At 46.9% G+C, this 19323-nt stretch overlaps 1 protein-coding gene across 2 annotated transcripts in view; it reads left to right on the top strand.

Annotated features, from left to right (window-relative positions):
* Positions 1-1799: 1799 nt before the first annotated feature.
* Positions 1800-19323, top strand: part of tshz3b (teashirt zinc finger homeobox 3b) — a 55922-nt gene continuing 38398 nt past the window's right edge. The window contains exons 1-2 of one of the 2 annotated variants that reach the window (XM_072671046.1): positions 1800-1888; positions 2250-2917. In XM_072671046.1, the coding sequence (XP_072527147.1) occupies positions 2878-2917 (40 nt within the window). In that variant the 5' untranslated portion in view covers positions 1800-1888; positions 2250-2877. The remainder of the gene's footprint in view (positions 1889-2249; positions 2918-19323) is intronic. The other variant, XM_072671048.1, reaches the window with a different exon arrangement.

The raw sequence follows: 19323 nt of genomic DNA, 5'->3' as shown, positions 1-19323 counted from the left end.
ATCAGCTCATCAGCTCGCGCAGAACTTCAGCGAGACTTCATATAAACGCACTGACTGAAGCCCTGAAGCCTGAATACACACCAGAACTCTGCGTCCCCTCACTCACTCACACACGCGCGCGCGCTGCGCTGTGTTACACTGTGTGTTGTGATAGAAGTGCACGAGCGCAGTGTGGATGAGCTGAACTCTGGACTGTCCGGCTCTGCTACATTTACAGCTGTGAGCACGAGGCTCTCAAACCCACCAGCATAACCGACCATGCAGTCAGTGCACTAAAAACACACGCGCGCGCGCTCCCTCTCTCTCTCTGTAACACACACACACACACACGCGCGCGCGCGCTTACATCTCACTCCTAAAGTTAAAAAAAGCAACCTCTCCTCATCCATTAACTCTTAATTATCTCGCGCGACTCAGAAAGGCGAGTCTGAGCGACTCCGTGCGGACAGACAGCAGCGCTGACTGTGTGTGTGTGTGTGTGTGTGCGCGCGCGCGTCTCCGTGTGTGTGTGTGTGTGTGTGTGACACTGATGGATGCGCCATTGGTTAGACGGACACATGCTTGGGCGGATCTAACGGCATGCAGCGAGACTCCGGGTAAAAACACACACACGCACGCACGCTCACACACACCCGGTGCACGAGCGCTCCCTTCACGAGCTCGGCGCACGCAGGCACGCAAAGTACGCACGCACTGGACGGACAGGGGGGGAACGGACACCCAGCTCTTACCTTGCTGCCCCTTGTTTCGCGTTTTCGCCTGGATGGAAGTGGGGCAATAAAGGCTCCACGCGCGCCCTCAGCTCCCAGCTGCCCTACCTGCGCGCGCGAGGAGGGGTAGAACAACAACAACAACAACAACAAAAAAAAAGGCAGGGGGACCAGGACCAGAACGCACGAGAACAATTTGACAAGTCACCACCACAAGCGAGAAAACTGCGCGAGGCTCAGAAAGAGAGAGAGAGAGAGAGAGAGAGAGAGACGGAGAGACGGAGAGAGAGAGCGCGCGCGTGTATGTGTGTGTGTGTGTGCGTGCGCGCGCGCGCGTGCGTCTCTGTGTTCGAGAGCCAGAGAGAGAGAGAGAGAGTATGTGAGTGAGTGAGTGAGTGAGTGAGTGTGTGAGTGTGTGTGTGCAGCCAAAAGACGAGCACGCGGACAACTTCTGCACAGCTGGGGTCGAACTTTGCCTCACGAGCGAAATCATACGGATTTTATTACCATTATTATCACTAATACTAATATTAATAACAGCGCGATTGATGTGCATAATTGTGGCTGAAGTTGACGTTTAACGATTGCACGCGTCGTTAAATCGATCTGATGGACATATTTAAGGGATTTTGATTTTTCAGTAATAAAAACGGAAACGGAAAAGCACGTTTTTTTTGGACTTGCAAGAAAAAACGACGAGATCTGGAGGAAAGGAGGGCGAAGAGCGAAGAGGACTCACACACTCTCTCTCTCTCTCTCACACACACACACACACACACAAAAGAAGGAGTTAAAGTGCCATTAGTGGAGACGCAGCAGCGGCAGCAGCTTCTCCTTTCTCCTCCTCCTCCTGCGACCAGGCGGCTCCAATCGAGCGCCGATCGCGTCGTTCCGCCGCGCTCTCCGTAGGATTTGGAGCAAAAAAAAAAAAAAAAAACACACACACACACACACACTCACACACCTCACACACTGTCCATCCCACCTTCGAACCCGTGCCCCCCCCCAGAAGGACAGCTCATCTCCTGATCTCTGGGATCATCTCTGGGATTTTTACCATTATTTTTTTCATCCTCTCTTCTCCGTTATTTTGTTGCTTATTTTCTTCACCAGTCATCGTCGTGTGTTCACTGGGACTGATCTGCCCTCATGGATAGCAGCGCGAGCCGCACGCCTCGGTAAGTAGCCTCACCTGTGCGGCTGGCGCACGTTCACACCTTGGGGAGAACCATTCGAAGCGGTGCGTCTTGATGAGTGCGCGCGTCATGACGCACCGGGGGCGCACGGCTTGTCTAGTCTATAGTCCTGCCATCGTGTATATAAACGACAGGCATCATCATCATCATCATCATCAGTGTGTGTGTGTGCTCGAATTGGGAGTTTACTACTAGCGAGTGGAGTGTGCATGCGTGTGTGTGCATGCGAGAGAGAGAGCGAGCGAGGAGCGTCAGGAGCGTAAGGAGTTAATGTGACAGTGCTTGATGTTTTGCCCCCTGTTTGCCGACTTTGAGTGACGCGATCGTTTCGTTTTCCTTTAAGCTTGCCTGTTGCGGCTCCCAGCGCCGAGTGAGACTCGCATTGAAGGCAGAAGCGTTTGCTCTTTCCCTTCTTCCCCCCTCTCTCTCTCTCTCTTTCTCTCCTCTCTCTCTCTCTCTTTCTCTCTCTTTTTTGGACCCCCTTCTCTCTCTATCTCTCGACCCTTCGCTCCCACCGCTCTGCTGTTCTCTCCCGGCGAGGAGAAGAACAAGAAGAACAAGAAGAACAAGAAGAAGAAGGAGGAGAAGAAGGAGACGAACCGAGGAGAGAGGGGCAAACCTCCACACCATCTCAGCCCCCAACCGGGGTGGTCTCTCTCTCTCCCCTCTCTCTCTCTCTCTCTCTTTTTTTGGGGGGGATTTTTTTCTTTGGTGACTATATTTTTTGACAAACTGCTCATCTATGCCAGCCTTGTGAACAACAACAAAAAAAAAAAAGCAAGCAAGCCCCCCCCCCTTTCCCCCCGACCCCCGGCACCCCCCCCCCCCCCCCTTCCTCCCTCCCTCCGGCTGTCGAAGCGTAGCGGAGCGGCTGGCCGTGTCGTGGCCGAGCACACAGTCTACACACGCGGGGAGAGAGACGCGGGCAGCGGCGGGGCAGCAGCAGCAGCAGCAGCAGCAGCAGCAGCAGCATGCCGCGGAGGAAGCAGCAGGCGCCCAGGCGCTCGGCAGGTACCGTACCGCTTTTCTTCCCTCCTCCGTATCATTACACCTCTCTTTTCTTCTCTCCCTCTCTCCCTTTTCTTCCTCTTTATCTCTCTGTCTGTGTGTTGGTGGTGACTGCGTTGCCCGCGTGAGCGTGCGTGTGTGTGTGTGTGTTCTTTCTTGTAGCGTTTGAGAGGGCTTCTCTAGCTACTACCACCACCACCACCACCACCACTACCACCACCACCACTACCGCTGCTGCTGCTGCTGCTGCAGTGTATGTGCGTAGTAGGCTATGTGTGTATAGCTCGTATAGCTTCAGAGCTACACTTTAGGATCGGCTGCTTTGGGTGAACACCGTGTGTGTGTGTGTGTGTGGAGGCTCGATGTGGAAATTTGGAAGTTTTTTGAGGGGGGGGGGTTGCTTTGAAAATGTGGCGTCTCTGCTTTTATTAATGGAGTTATTATTAGTTAGTAATTCGATATGGAGGATAATGAACACCAGGCAATGAATGCCACTGCTAGGCTGTGATATTAAGCTCTTATTAGAAATATTAGACATTGTATACCCCCCCCCTCCCCCCCAACCACCACCACCCCCCTTTTCAAACTTATCCACTGTAGCTAGCTGGTAAAGTCCAGCATGGTTGAAGTAGGGAGCTTCGCTTTATTTTTCTCCCAGTAAAAGGAGCACTGTGGTCAGAAGTGCTTCTCCCCTGCTCAGTCCCTGTTATCTCATCCGATTTAGCCGAGTCAACTTCAGCTTTGATTGTTCTCTGTCTTTCTACTCCTCCTTCAAACTCCCCTTTTCCCTCGTAGGGGCGCAGATATTGACTCCATGAATTAGAGATCTATAAAGGAGAGCAGGAGGAGGAAAAAAAAGGGCTTTGGTGTCAGCTGACTGTCATGACTCCCTTTGATGCTCCTTTTCGCTGTTTTTTGGGGGCTTTTGTGTGCGCAAACATTTTGATCACAAAACGTCTTTTTTTTTCGCCCCTTTTAACTCGCTCTTTTTTGTGGGAAAAGCCTTAAAGATGATTTCGCAGCCAGGGGTGGGGGGTGGGGGGTGTTGGGGGGGCAGTACGTGGACTGGAAAAGAGGGTTTAATGGACAATTGCCATCTTTGATTTGACGGCTGATTGATCGCCTGTCATCCGCCCTTTGCCTTTGATCTATTCATTGCCGATAAACATCAATAACTCCATCCCCATGGCAACGCCAATGCCCGTGACGTCACGTCTGCCTCTGACAGCTGCCCATTAAAATAAAATAGTCATTTTTTAAAAATCTAGCCCCTGTTGTTGTTTTTGTTTTGTTTGTTTCTTTTTTTAGTACTTTTTTCCTTTACGTAACCAGAGCCGAACCCTGGACCGTAGGCCAGATAGGGGTGTTTCCACTGTGATTAAGCACTCTGTCTGTATGTACACAGAAAAAAAAAATAGACAGTAGTGAAGGGGAACTGTATTCATCTGTGGGACAAAACAAATATTAGGGGAGTTGTGTATTTCAAATCGTGTATGTGAAGTCTTGAAAAGTTGAGTGGAACGTGGAGCGTGGCTGTGTTTACCAGGGTGAGTCTTGTATTGAAATATCTGGCCTTGCCTTACCTTTGTAGTCGTGCTCAAACGCGACAGTGGTAGTGAGGAATATAGTAGCAGTTAGGCCGAGCTGGCTGTAGCAGAACCACTAGTTCAGGCCGTGCTGTTAGATTGCACGGATCCCCACTTGAAGAATGATGCCGTGACGTATCTGAGGACTCTAACAGGACGTGCTTACTGAGATATCGAATGGTGAGCATGATAACGTGATGTAAATAAGGATGAAATTCCTTGGAATATGCTGTCAGGTGGAAGCCCCTTTCGCCACATTTGCGATTGATCTTTATTTATAGAACGGGATCGTTCCGTACTCCGCACTCCGTATTTCACTGAGGTTGTTTTTCTTGCACCTTTAAGGTTCACAATTGGACCTCAAGGACCAGGTTGTACCTTTGGGGATACATTCACACTCCTGGTATACCTTAGTGAGCACAAATGCACCAGCATTTTCTTTCCCCTTTTATCCTCAAGAGCATGCAACCACAGTAGCTTCAGTAGCAGCTTCGCCAATCGCACAAGCGGACGGCGGGCGGCAGAATTAGCCAGCCCACTGTGGCTAACTGTACTGTAAGTGGGCGCGTTCTGCAAGCACGTATATGTAAAAAAACACATTAATGTCGTCCCAGACACACTCACGCACACTCTTACTACACACACACACATGCAGCTGGTATGAAAAATGCTACTAATAGCCTAATCTGGAGACGGAAGAATGGCTTGCTCCATCAGTCGGACCCGTCAAAGCGACTTTGTTTCATATTTGATTTAATTGTCTCCTCCTTGACAGCCACATTCATCAATGGCTCTAATGGTCAATCAGAAGTTGGCAGAGTGAGTGCTCTCATTTTGCCCACCCCCCTAATCCCCCCACTACCACCACCACCACCACAAAGTCACTCACTCACACACACACATACACACTCCCACCCTCATACGTTAGGCCTGAGTTTTTACTTTATCAAAATGCTTTTGCCTAATGGACACGCAGAAGAGGTAGAGCGAGGGAGAGAGGGAGGGAGGGAGGGACAGACGGAGGCAGGGTGGGAAGGAGGGGAATGAGGGATGACTGAAAGGCTTCTCATTTCAGAGGGGTGAGAGAAAAAAAAAGGATTCAGGCATTTATGCCTTTGATGAGCGGATGAAGACAAATACGAGAGCAGTCTGAGAGGCTTTTTTTTTTTTTTGGTCCAGACGAGGCAACTTCCTGTGATTTTTTTTTTTTTCCGCCAAACCCCATGCCCCTCCTCACTCTCTCTCTCTCTCTCTCTCTCTCTTTCCCTCCATCCCTCCCTCCCAGCAGCCCTCACAGCTGCAAGTTATAAGGTTGACGACTGCGCCGTGGCATACAAAGAGTGATGACAAATTGATTGCGCCGTCGTGATGGAAAGAGCAAAGGAAAGATGGCAGATGATGGGCCTTGATTAGGAACTTTGGGAAAATCCAGTCCCCTGCAACCTTGAGCTTTGCATGAGAACATTTCGCCCTCGCTCGCTTTTCTCCCTCTCTCTTTCTCTACAACTCTCTCTCTCTCTCTCCCTCTCTCTCCCTTTCCCCCTCTCCCTTTAAGTCTGGAAGGCCCGTTCAGCCGTAGAAAAAGAAAAGTTGTTTTGCCAGCTTCATTAGTGTTCACCTAATTAGCTGTAAAGCTGATGGATTCCTGACAGGCCTAATGATTGGAGATGACAAGCTCCGCACACTGTCATCCAGCCCAATTAGGTTTGCAGCTAGTTTGATGTAATCAAGTTGATATTACACAGTCCTCCATGCCTTTAGTCCGCGCACTAACTCAATTTGCTGCTGCAGGTGACAAATGGGCCTGGCTACCTGCGTAATCACGTTGGCTAGAATAGGCCGCGGTGAATGGTCAGGGGGAGAACAACGACGAGGGTGACTGGACTGTCGAAAAAGACTAAACAAAAAAACAACAACAACAACAACTAATATACAACACACTCTTCAAGCATTCAAGTGTTGTTTACATGCATTCATGGACTGCATTAAACTCTGTATGCTTATGCGTCGATATTAGCGCTTCTAGCTCTTCTTGCTCTTCCTCTTCCTCTTTTTCTCTCTCTCTCTCTCTCTCTCTATTTAGCTCTTTTTCCCTATCTCACACACACTGCTCTCTCTGTCTAGCCAGGATGATTTCTCCCCCCCTCACTCCACCGTTTTTTTTTTTTTTTCTCCCACAATGCCCTCCTCCATTCAGGAGCAGACAATGGCGTGTACACCGTGTTTTTTGTTGGCGGGCTTCAAAGCTCCGCCAGACCAAACATATCAATTGTTTTGGTGAGCCTGAGAAGAACATCAAACATCAAACTTTTTCTCGATCCCTCTCTTGTCTACCTCTGTTTTCGTTATTTAAGTCGGTGGGGTGACGCAGCTCGGAGGTGGTGGGAACCGCACCACAAAAAAAAAAGAGCTCTTCGGCCTCCAGGCCCAGACTCGCAGGCCCAACTGTCGTACCTGGTGGAGCCATCAGCTGATCCGCACCTATATATATATATATATATATATATGGGCTCAAAGAGCGGGATGATGAATGAAGACGGATGGTGTTGACATTGGTCATTATGGCAGCCCTGATAATGTATTCAAAGTTGGTTTATCTGGGGCGCGTCGGAATGAGCGCACGGCTCCAGCGTTGTGTTTAAAGCGGCTAAATATGACTCATAAAAATCGTGGGGTTTTGGAGACGGATGCAGTCGCATCCCAAGCAAAAGATGGATTGGAGCGAGGGAAAGGAGCTGATTTCTGTGATTTTAGAGGCTGCTTGATTGATTGCGGATGAGGGGGGATGATTAATCAAACTCAATGTGGGTTCCGGGGAGGGAGGGATGGGAGAGCTCACCTTGGATTCATTGCGCACTTGCGTTCATATGGTGGAGCATTAGGAGGACTGTAAACATGTGCGTGCATATATATGTGTGTGTGTGTGTGTGTGTGTGTGTGTGAGTGTGTGTGTAGGTGGGTGAGTGCACAGATATGTATATATGGCATGTACGGTCTCATTATACATGTATGCATTTACATACACCACAATACACATATATACATACAGAGGCCCTGCTGCAAAGGACCATATAGGCTGTATAACACATCATATAGGGTTATGGTGTAGGTAGTATTACGACTACGACTGCTTTACTCATTTGTTTGTTTGTTTGTTTTTAATGTAGTGATAGTAGTGATATATAGGATATTTGCAGTGTATATATATATATATATATATATATATATATACATATATATATATATATATTTATTTTTTTATGTTATACATATATATATTTTATTTATACATATAGAAATCACCCTTGCCTCGCTTCACCACATATCGTAAAAGTCCTCGTAAAGTAGTAGTGCAAGCTTTTTTCTTTTTTTTCCATGCTGCAATTTAATTACTCGAAATATAATGAAACATGCTGTCTTAATTATGCTAATTATCCTTATTAAAACTCAGCCATGATAATCATATGCATTATTAAGGAAAAGAAAATCATATCATAAACACTAGTCTCAAGCATTACCTTGAGTTATTTCACCAAATAAAAAGAGGTGCTTTTATCTTTTATTATTATTATTATTATTTTTAGGCCCATCAGTTTTCTTTGGAAAATATTATTTAGCATATTTACTTGTTTATTCAAATATTTAAATGAGGGCGATAATGTATGATTCTGCATGCGATATGCGGTTTTGTCAAGGTCCAGCATAAAAAGCAAGTCAAACTTATGATCAATAGCGCAGAGTGAAACACACAGCAGAGTGATTATTTCCATTATCATGCCCAAGGTCAATGTCTTTGCCATGCGGCGTGCTTCTATGCGTATTCATATCGGTGGTCAAGCAACAGGACATCATTCATATTCATATCACTCATATTCTCTGATAACAGAAGTAGTGGAAGCATTGCAGGACTCTCTGGGTCTGCTTCAGGGTTTCTACGCTCAGCTTTCGCAAGAACCGTAGACAGAGGCCTGCATCTGGGTGTCCCTCCACTTGTGTATATGTGTGTGTGTGTGTGTGTGTGTGTGTGTGTGTGTGTGGATTATAGGGCTGGAGTGCTCACCCTGCTCTCTCACATTGCTCTGGCCCAAACGCTGCGCTCCCAGGCAGCCAACTGACACTATGATTAGTTATGGCCGTCCTGTGCCTTTTACACCGCGAGGAGCGAGCAACAATGAGAGGGGTTAAGAGCAGGGAGAGAGAAAGGAGAGCAAGGGAAGGACGAAAGAAAGGGAAAAGGAACGGAGGGAGAGAGCGAGAGAGAGCGGAATAAGGGACGGGATCGGCGGGGGGAGTTGAATAACAGTCAGCCAGAGGGGGCGAGAGATATAGAGATAGAGACCGTGAGCGAGAGAGAGAGAGAGCAGGCTAAGTTCTCCTCCCCGTGGATCCACACCAGGGTTGATGGTTGATAAACAGAATTTTTTTTTCCAGAATCTTCCGTCATGGCTCCCATTAGCTTGACAGCTGTCAATTAGGACCGCCTTGGTCTCGCGGGCTGCAGTTTATTGCAGGCGGTTGATGCTGTCATTTCCCTCACAGTTTCGCCTTGAGCGTTATCACGAGCACTGAAACAGTCAATAGCTGATGCATCAGCAGTTATTTCTTAAATTGGCTCACAAGGCTGCATCCTTCCCTCATTTTTTTCCCCTTTCTCCCTCCCTCGTTCTATCTCTCTCTCTCTTCTCTCCTTCTCCCTCTAAAATCCCCTTCACCACCACCACAACCACCCACCCACCCACCCACCCCATCCCCTCTTCTCTAAAGATTGTTTTGTGAAGAGATGACGATGAATTGCGACTGCAGCAGGGTTAGTGAGAGTGCAGGGAGGGCAACGCCATGTGACGTGAGAGTGTCTCACACACACACACACACTTACAAACACACATACACATAAAATAAATGCCTCTGCACTCAGCTGTGTTAATACAGGCCTATCTGAACGCAGTGGTATAATGTGTAATATGCAGGGATATTGAAAATCGTACACTCGCAAAAAAAAAAAAAAAAAAAAGGAAAAAAGAGAAACACTCAAAAATTTCATGCCGGTTGAAACAGAAGGAGAGCGTTTTTTCATAAGCTTAGCATATTGACTGTAGGGTGTTTTGCATGCCGGTTTAGGGCTGATGATGTGTCCTCTTTGATTTGGTGTCTGGTTTAGTCTGAATCCATTTATCTTATTAAGAACAAAAATAGGAGAGTTAAAAAAAATAATAAAAATAAAAGCTAAAAAGAGAGAAATCACCGCATGGCCATCTCTGCAATTTTGTTTGGGTTTTGGCTTGTTTGATGTTCTTTGTCTTGTAGCAACAATAGAGAAAAAAGCGAGGGGGAAAAAATCATTTCTCTAAAGATATGTTCCAGGAATCGCACTTCAAAGGGAATTCCTAAAAATAATTTGTCAGCCAGTAAAACAGCCTTGTCAAGTTAAACTGTTCCGACAAATATACCTTGTTTTCATTTATGTTTATTTTCCAACAAATTCATCTGTGCATTTTAGATCGGCGATGGCCGAGAGCTTATGATTGTATCGTTCGTCGGGTGTAGTGTAGCGCCACACAGAACGCAGTGATTCATTGACTTGAATGAAAGGTAGCACTAAGCTACCACTAATCATCAGACGGTTACCATCAGAAGGTTATTAGGCATTATTAGTGAAAATGGTGCAGTGTCTCATATGCATTTCATATTTTTTGATTGATCTAAAAGGTAAATATCGCACACTGTATTTTTCACTGCAATTTTTGTTTTTTTTGTTTTTTTTGCGGCAATATTGCGGTGGGCTGAAGGCCAATTCAAAATGACAAAATAACATTTAAATAAGGTTCAGATAGATGAAATTTTCTTTGTGAAACGAATGAAAAAAGAAACGTTAAACTTAAAATGTTATTTACTGTATAAAAAAAATATTGTCTCTGTCACGCAGCGGCAACTTTACAGGAGAAGGAAAAAACCTTCCCGACTCTCAATGGAAGTCAATGGAAAGTATTTTATTCCAAGCCATTTCTGGCTATTTTTGTTGGCTTATTCATCATAACATTTTGACTGAATATAAAGAACAACGCATGTTTATATAAGGTCAAAAAGTGAAAAACACCGCAAATAGACATGTAAGGGTTTTTGTGCGACAGCAGCAGTAGCTTTCAATGGAAGTCGGTGTAGAAATGTTTTATTCCAGATCATTTCAGATCATTTCTGTTGGTTTATTCGTCGCCGAATGTTGATACTATATAAGGACAACTGTCGGATTCAGATGATGTCGAAAAGAAGCTAAGAATGAGATACAGATTTTTTGCGCGAGAGCAACGATACGATTGTATTTTCATTAGTTTGGTAACTTTCTTTTAAATAGAATTTCTCATGGGTCGGCTTTGACCTGTGGGCCACTCTTTCTCCATGTGAATATGTAAAAATATTGCATATTAACACAGATATTTTACTGTATAAACAAATAACACTGTATAACCCTATACTGCATTTAGAGCTCCTGCTTACTAAAACCTGCCCTCCCCAGCCTCTCCTTTGCTTCATTCCCTATCGAGTTTATTCAGCGTTAAAAACTCGATGAACGATCCGCCAACAGCCACCCTCGTTACTCCACGATGAGCAGGGGCCGTGCTATTGGCTACCAACCCTGACTTTATGGCCCACGGTGGGCGGGGCCTCCCCCACGGCAGGAAAGTTTGGGAGGAAACAGGAAATGAGAAGGGTTTCTGGGATCTTGCTTTGCTACAGGAGTTATTTTTACACCGGCCTGTACAGTAGACAGCATTAGCCAGGCCGTGTGTGTATATGTGTGTGTGTGTGTGTGTGCGCAGAGTGTCGCGCTGCTATTCGATCGTCCTGAACTCGGCCTCCACTGTCTGCATTAGTCCTTTTTTTTTGTCCTTTTCTTCCTCTCTCTCTTTCTCTCTCTCTCTCTTTCTCTCTCTGTCTTTCTGCTCTTCTCACTCAGCCCAGGGCGATACTGTGGCCCTTTTGTGAGTGTTGTGTGTACTGTATGTGTGTATATGTGTGTGTGTGTGTATCAGGTCGTGCAGGATTGTGCAGACTCTGGCAGCTACGTAGGGGGATTAAATCTCTGTAAGAGTCCCAGCGTGCTCTAGTGAAATATGGCCGTGTGGAAGTAATCCCTGTCTGTGTTGTTGTCATGTCGGGGAGGGGACGGGGGCGTGCGGAGAGACGGAGAGAGAGAGAGCAAGAGAGAGAGAGAGGGAGAGAGAGAGGAGGACAGAGGCGAGACAGTAACGGGTTGGTGGTTGGGGGGGTTGGCGTTGCTGGTTCACGGCAGGGGTTTGGTTCTGAGTGTCATTTGGGCCTAACTCCAGTTTTTTTAGTTTGAATGTCTGTGTATCGCTGTGTATGTGTGTGTGTGTGTGCATGTGTGTGTGGTGTGTATTTGTGTGCAGTCTCGCCTTGGTGTAGTTTTGCTCCATTTTGCTCCGCTCCCCCTCCTCCTTCTTGACTCTGCGCCTGGAAACTGACAGCCATCAGTCTTACACCACCATTGTGTGTGTCTGGTAATGTGTGTGTGTGTATGTGTGTGTGTGACATGCAGGCTACTTTCTGATGGCGGTGGTGGTGATGAAAGGCAGAGGAGAGGGAAAGAGAGAGAGAGAGGGGCCCTGGTAATCAGGGCCAGCCTGGGCCCTGACATCCTTCTCCGGCCTGACAGGCCTTTTCCTCCTCTATCCACACTAGACAGCGAGACTGAGAGAAAGAGAGAGAGAGAGAAAGAGAGTGTAGGAGAGAGAGCGAGAGACGTAGGGAGAAAAGGAAAGAGGCGAGAGATAGAGATAGAGAGATAGAGGGAGTGGAGGAAGAGAGAGAGCGAGACAGATACACAGACAGAGAGAGAGCGGGCGAGAGAGATTGATGGAACATGATTGACTCAGAATGCCTGCATGCTCCTTTCCCCTTCATGTCCTGATCAGCCTCAGATGCTAGGAATTACCCCCCCCCCCTTTTTTTTTTCCCTTAGCGTTGTTTTTTATGTAATGAGTGGAGAGGAAGTCAACTCTGGTGGGGGTCCATGCTGTGAGTGTGTGGTGTGTGTGTGTCATGATAACCTGTAGGTGCCTATAACTGTGTTTATGGCTAATGATGTATGTCTTCCTGTGTGTGTGATGTCATGTCACCGTTTCCTTCCCATATCTGTTTTGTTTTTGTCTGTGTCTGTGTGTGATTTTGCTTATGATTGTACATGTGAGTGTGTGTGTGTGTGTGTGTGTTTTATGCGTGTGTGTTTGTGTGTTTCAGCGGGTGGCTGAGCATTCTCCATGCCTTGGCAGAGGCAGGCAGGTGTGAGGGGCTAGAGAGTGAAAGATATACAGCAAAATAGAGAGAGAGGGAGAGGTGAAGAGAGCTAGCGAGAGAGCTAGAGAGCGCGCGAGAGAGGGAGAGGAAGTCTGTTTTATTTTATACTGCGGGCCTGTTGCTAATTAATGTTTCTTGGTAGGATTCTGTCGGAGTTGAGTAATGTTTTTGATCTTTATGCCTGATAACTGCATACCTAATGAGATTTCAAAGCTTCTCGAGATGTGTGTGCGCTGCTCCCTGCAATTATTGACAGATGCCTTTTCTTCGCCATTGGGTTCGGCACCATAAATCCTCTGGCTGTAATGAGCTTGAGAAGTGCCACCCTGCCAGTGAGCTAATGAAAGGGAGCGCGAGAGGCGGGGGCAGGAGAAGGAGGAGGAGGAGGGGTGGTGGTGGTGGTGGTGGTGTGGAGGGTGGAAGGAGGTGGAGGGGAGGAGGGAGGGGGGGGATCACGCTTCCCTGACACATTTTTTTCTTTAAATGCACTCTGCAGATGTCAGGCCCCCACCGCCAGTGTGTTAAAAAAGAAAAGAGAGAGAGAGAGGGAGAGAGGGCGAGAGAGGCTGAGTGAGACTAAGGAGAGGAAGAGAGGGGAAGGTAAGAAATACAACTGTAAAGCAAAAAGGGGAGAGAGAGAGAGAGAGAGAGAGAGAGAGAGCCTGAATGAAATAGAAGAAATTGATAAAGGTAAGAAATCAAACTATATAGCAAAAAGAAAGAGATGAAGAGAGAGAGAGAGAGAGAGAGAGAGAGAGGTTGAGTGAGACAGAAAAAGAGAGAAAGGTAAGAAATGTAAAAGAAGAACAAGAGAAAGAGAGTGAGACAGCAGAGAAATCCAACTGTAAAGCAAAAAAGAAAAAGAGAGAGAGAGAGAGAGAGAGAGAGGGGGGAGAGAGAGGGGGAGAGAGGGGTGAGTGAGATAAAGAAGAGGAAAGAAAGAACGTAAGAAATACAACTGTAAAAAAAAACAGAAAAAAGGTAAAGAGAGGGGGAGAAAGAAGAGAGAGAGAGAGAGAGGGAGAGAGAGAGAAGGGATGAGCTGGAAGTTTCGGCTGGCGGGGAGATCGGGTTTCGGTCCCATGTTAAGGTCATTTGTCTGCGTTACATAGTTTTTATTTGAAATAGTAGGCGCGTTGTTGCCGAAGTTGACTTTGATTGATATGGCTACCCTCTCACGCTACTCTGAGCCAGGGCTCTCTCTCTCTCTCTCTTCCTTTCTTTTTTTTCCCCTTTTTTAAGGATCTCTCTTCCTTGCTCTCCCCTCGTCACTCTGCCTTCCTTTCTGGTAAAACTGGACAAGAGAAAGACAGGGAGAGAGAGAGGGAGAGAGAGAGGGAGAGAGATAGGAAAAGAAAAGGAGGAGAAGGAGAACAACAACAAAAAAAGAAATGCATTTGTTCTCTTTTCTCTCTCTCTCTCTCTCTCTCTCTCTCTCTCTCTCGCTCACACACACACACACACACACACACACACTCTCTCTCTCTCGTTTTCACTCAGGACTTTCCTTTTGCGACAGCGTCCTGATCCTGGACCAAGAATAAAGAGAGACACAGAAGGAAAGGAGCAAGAGAGAGAAAGAGAGAGAGAGAGAGAGAGAAAGAAAGAGAGAGAGAGAGAGAGAGAGAGAGAGAGAGAGAGAGAGAGGCGCTCCATGCCAAACAGTCGATTTCCTCTGCTCCTCGGTACGGTCATACATCACGGACCCACCCTTCTCTCCTGACAGAATGACGCGTGTCATTTATCAAACGGGCCCTTGCCAGGGAGCCCAGTGTTAGGGGCCGTCTCCCCCTCAGAGAGGAGCCACCGCCTCCACGCCTCTGAGGGGGCCGAGCGATCAGGGGAGAAAGGGGGGGTGGGGGGCAGGTGAGGGGGAGAGAAAAAAGGAGGGAGTGATGGGGGGGGGGTGAAGCGGGGGGAGTCCAGTAGTTCCAGTAATAATGCCACTCACCCTCTTACTTTCTCCTAACCCGTATGTGTGACAGAGGAAAGCGGGGAAGAATTCCAGGCAGAATCCCAGGGTGGGGCAGAGGGGTATTGTGGAGTATTGCTCATGTGGTTTGGTACGTCTGGTCGGGTCGGGTTTCAGTCCCTGAACCAGTCCGATCAAACCCCAAGGCCCGCTGACTTACTGAGTGAGTACTTTTATGGGAGTTACTGAATAATTCCCAGTAGTAATAAGTGTTAAGTTTGATAACTAGTAACAGGAGTCAGCTTAACCCCCCCTGAAATACACTATATGGACAAAAGTATTGGGACACCTGCTCATTCATTTCTTCTTCCGAAATCAAGAAGTACAAAGAGTTTATCCTGCTTTTGTTGGAATAACTGTCTTTTCTGTCCAAAGAAGGCTTCCTACTAGATTTTTGATGAGCATTGCTGTGAGGATTTGATTGCATGCAGCGACAAGAAAGTGACACATCCAAAAATGTATTGGATGGAGCCCCAGCCATTACTCCAGAGAACACAGTGAACATACTGCTCCATAGCTCAGTGCTAAGGGGGTTTATACCCCTCTAGCCCACGCCTGGCATTAGACATGGTGCTGATAGGTTCATGTTTATCTGCTTACTTTATCTACTTAAAGTAACTTAAAGTTGCTGAATTGATTCATTAGAAGGGCTGTCCACAAACATCTGGACATTAGAAAGCGAAATGTAGACTAGTGCAAAGGCAAGACAGTTTTTACGAGACTGAACATAGTCATGAGGTATTTATATCCACTATATGGACAAAAGTATTGGGACACCTTTACATTACACCTACAGGAGCTTTTATGACATCCCATTCTAAACCCATAGGCATTAATATGGAGCCGCCTTTGCAGGAGGGGGACCGACTGCTCTGCAGTTACTGAGTCAGCAGAGCGTTGGAGACTTTTCTGCACTATGCTCCTCAGCACTCGGCCCTGACACCGCTCTGTAAGTTTGCGAGGTCTGTCACTTGGGGGCTGGGTTGCTCTCTGTGGTTCCTAAACACTTCTGCTCTTTTCAGTAATACCACTCACAGTTGATGGTGGAAGATCTTGCAGGGGTAAAATTCTCCAACGGACTTGTTGCAGTGGTGGCGACCAATTCAGTGAGGTCACTAATGTGTGGACAGGCAGACTGTATGGCTAGGTGCTTGATTTTATACACCTGTGGCACTGGCAATGAATGAAACACCTGAATTCAATGATTAAAAGCTGTGTCCCAATACTTTTGTCCACATAGTGTCCTGTTTAGAGGGCCTCTTAAACTCTACGGGCCTGTATGTGGGCCCATAAGTGCTAATCAGTTTTGTAGTAGTGACCAATGAAGTCTGATTAAGTGATCCAGCCTTCTTCACATCCACATTTGGGCCGAGTTCTCCGAGTTGGAAAGGACAGAACCATCATCTGTGAAAAGTTTGCATGATGTGTGTGCTTGGCTTCTGACTGCGGACTGCATGTTTCCTGTGTCCAGCATGTACTTGTTCACAGCGTGTTCAACGACGCATATCAGTCAAAACCCGCGGACGCCTCCGTGCCCTCCTTCCCTCGTCTTTCTCCTTTCTCCCCTCCCTCGCTCTCCGCCTGTCTCCTGCTGTCTCTCAAGGGGTCTCGGCGAGTGAATTGGCGCTCTCTCGCTTTCCCATGATTCAAAGGAGCATTACCGAAGATGGATGCTCCTTAAAAAAAGAGATTGATGATGGATACAGGGCTGGCCATGTCATTCATCATTTTGAATATTATTTAGACTGGCCGTGTAAAGCTGTAACCTGAGCTGTGTGCGTGTGAGAGAAGGGCTGGTGGGGTAGGGGGGGGTGGCTGCTCGGCCAGGACATGGGCTTCCTCTGATGGATGAGGACTGCTCTAGCCTTGTTTGTTACCAGATACCAGAGGAGCCACACTCGTTCACTCGCTCCCAACGCTGGCTTAGGGCTGAAAGAGCCCAAAATAAAAGTTGAAAAGGGGACTTCGTGGGGTTTGTGGAGGGGACGGTGGTGGGGGGTTGTAAACAAGCCACAAGAGAGAGTTTGTTTGTCATCACCATTGCATCGTAACCTTGGCAACCTCCCTCGCTCTTTTTTTTTTTTTAACTCATAAGTTGCTTCGTTGACACGTTTTTCGTCGAGGTCGTTATGTTGTTTTTTTTTCTCCTCTTTTTCTTCTTCCTTTTTTCTGACAGCCCTTAGGACGAGGTGACCATTGTCGTCATGGCTGCGAAAGGAGCGGGAACAGCTGGGCTTCATTAAGAGGAAATGAAGTCGACCTTTAGCAAAAAAAAAAAAAAAAACTCGCTCACACACACACACACACACACACACACACACCACTCTCGGTGCTCTAATGACACATGAACCTGGGAGTTGCTCCTGCAGCACCAGCACCAGCAGGCTCCGCTGAAACCTCTGTCACACTCCTTGCAGCCTGTGTCTTCTAACACGCCACACACTTACATACACCAACACACAGGACTACATGTAGGGTAATCTGTGGGCCGTTACTGTACTGGGATCATGGTGCATAATGGGGATGTGTCCGAGGAGGCCGAACTGCTCCACCGCGCGCCTCCAAGGTTGCATTTGACTACTTTGACTAAACTTGGCCTGTCTGTCAGGGCGTGGGGGTGTGCTATTGGGTCTGAGTCAGGTCTTGTAGGCCCATTGCGTTAGCATTGTAGGCTATGGTGGGTGTTCTGGGATCCATTGTTGGAGGCATGTCCCAGCACCTACAATATTCCCAGCAAAATCCTTGTATCTCCGTTTTTGCCATTTTTCGGAATGGTTGTTTTTTACTGTGTGTCTACATGTCGTAATGAACGGTCCAATAGAAATGCTTCGAAATGACTGGAATAAAATCTTTTTCTATTGACTTCCATTGAAAGTTAGGAAGGTCTTTTCCATTTCCTGTAAAGTCTCACAAAGCCTTTAGCTATGGTCAAATTCGCCCTGGCTACCTAGCCCACTTGTGGGTCCACTTGTTTGCATTGAAGTCACTGTAATTATTATTGAATAATAAGTCTTAGGTTGTAATTCATGATGCTTAGTTTTTTCTGAAATCAGTGGTATTAAAAGCAAGGTCACCCTGCTTCTATTGGATTAACTGTCCATACTGTCCAGGAAAAAAAGGCTTTCTACTAGATTTTGAAGCACTGCATTGAAGTTTTCGCGAATTGTATGTAGTGACAAGAGCGTTAGTGAGGTCAGGATGTTACTATCCAACTCATCTCAAAAGTATTGGATGGAGAACCAACCATCATTTCATAGAAGCATGGTGCCAATAGGTTAATGTGCATATCCTATTCTTTTGGCAGTATTTCTCTACAGGGACTAGACAAGCTGTGTCTCTGTGTGTGTGGGTGCATTTGCACATCTGTAGCTGAATGCATTAATTAGAAGGTGCGTCCATAAACATATGAACCTATGGTGTAGCAAGGGTTTTAGGGGGTTAATAAGGTTAGTAAGTGACTCTAGTAGTCCCTCCGCTGTTCCGGGCCGCTGATATCATGCCATCTAGTCTTTGTAGATCTTGTGTAGGCTTTCTTAACCTTTCTTAGCCTATTTACTTTTTTTATTTCAGGCCTGATTTTATACAGCGATAAGTAAAGAAGCCTTTGTGATGGCAGGTTGAACAAGCTTGGCCTTGGGGGACCCCAGCAGTCACCACACCACCACATGAACTACTCCATTGGTTACATTTATCAAGGTCCATGTCCAACCAAACAGCTTTGTTAGGCAAATTCCACAGGCACTTTTAAGTGGCCAAAAGAGCTATTGACAAAAGTATTGGGACACCTACCCATATTTTGTTTCTTCTAAACATCAAGGCTATTAAAAAGAGTGTATCCTGCTTTTGTTGGAGTAACTGCCTCTGCTGTTCAGAGAAGAAGGCTTTCTACTAGATTTTGGAGGAACATTGCTGTGAGGGACAAGACATGAGCGTTAGTGAGGTCAGGATGTTGGATGATCACCACCTCGCCTCATCTCCAACTCCCCAACTTATCCCAAAAGGTGTTCCACTGCTCCACAGCTCAATGCTGGGAGGCTTTATACCCCTCTAACCCACACCTGGCATTAGGCACGGTGCCAGCAGGTTCTTTATTATCTGATTATCCAGAGAGTCCTGTTCTACCGGTAGGGACTAGACGAGCTATAGATCTTACATATCGTCAGCAATGCGTGCATCTTAAAGTAGCCGAATGTGTTTATTAGATAGGGGTGTCCACAAGTGTTTGGACATATAGTGTACATGTCCACAATAGGCCACAAGATGACCGTTAAAAAGGGGAGGCGGGGGGGGTGGTAGCCGGTTGAGCTCTGTAGGTTTTTCTGCACATGTGGTTTCATTGAAATGAGCAGCAAAGCCCAGGTCAGAGAAAGAGGCTGATCAAATTTTATGTACTGGAGAAAGGAGAAAGAGAGAGAGCATACGCGAGAGGGAAGAACTTGAGTAAAGGAGAGCAGGAGCAGCAGGCAGAGAGAGAGCGAGAGCGCGCGCGCGCGAGAGAGAGAGAGAGGGGTTGTTTTGTTTTTGCGTGCTCTTTTTTT

Source organism: Salminus brasiliensis, chromosome 25 (assembly GCF_030463535.1).
Source record: "Salminus brasiliensis chromosome 25, fSalBra1.hap2, whole genome shotgun sequence".
Taxonomy (NCBI): domain Eukaryota; kingdom Metazoa; phylum Chordata; class Actinopteri; order Characiformes; family Bryconidae; genus Salminus; species Salminus brasiliensis.
Note: the sequence above shows the minus strand (reverse complement) of the source record. Positions and strands in the feature narration are given on the sequence as shown.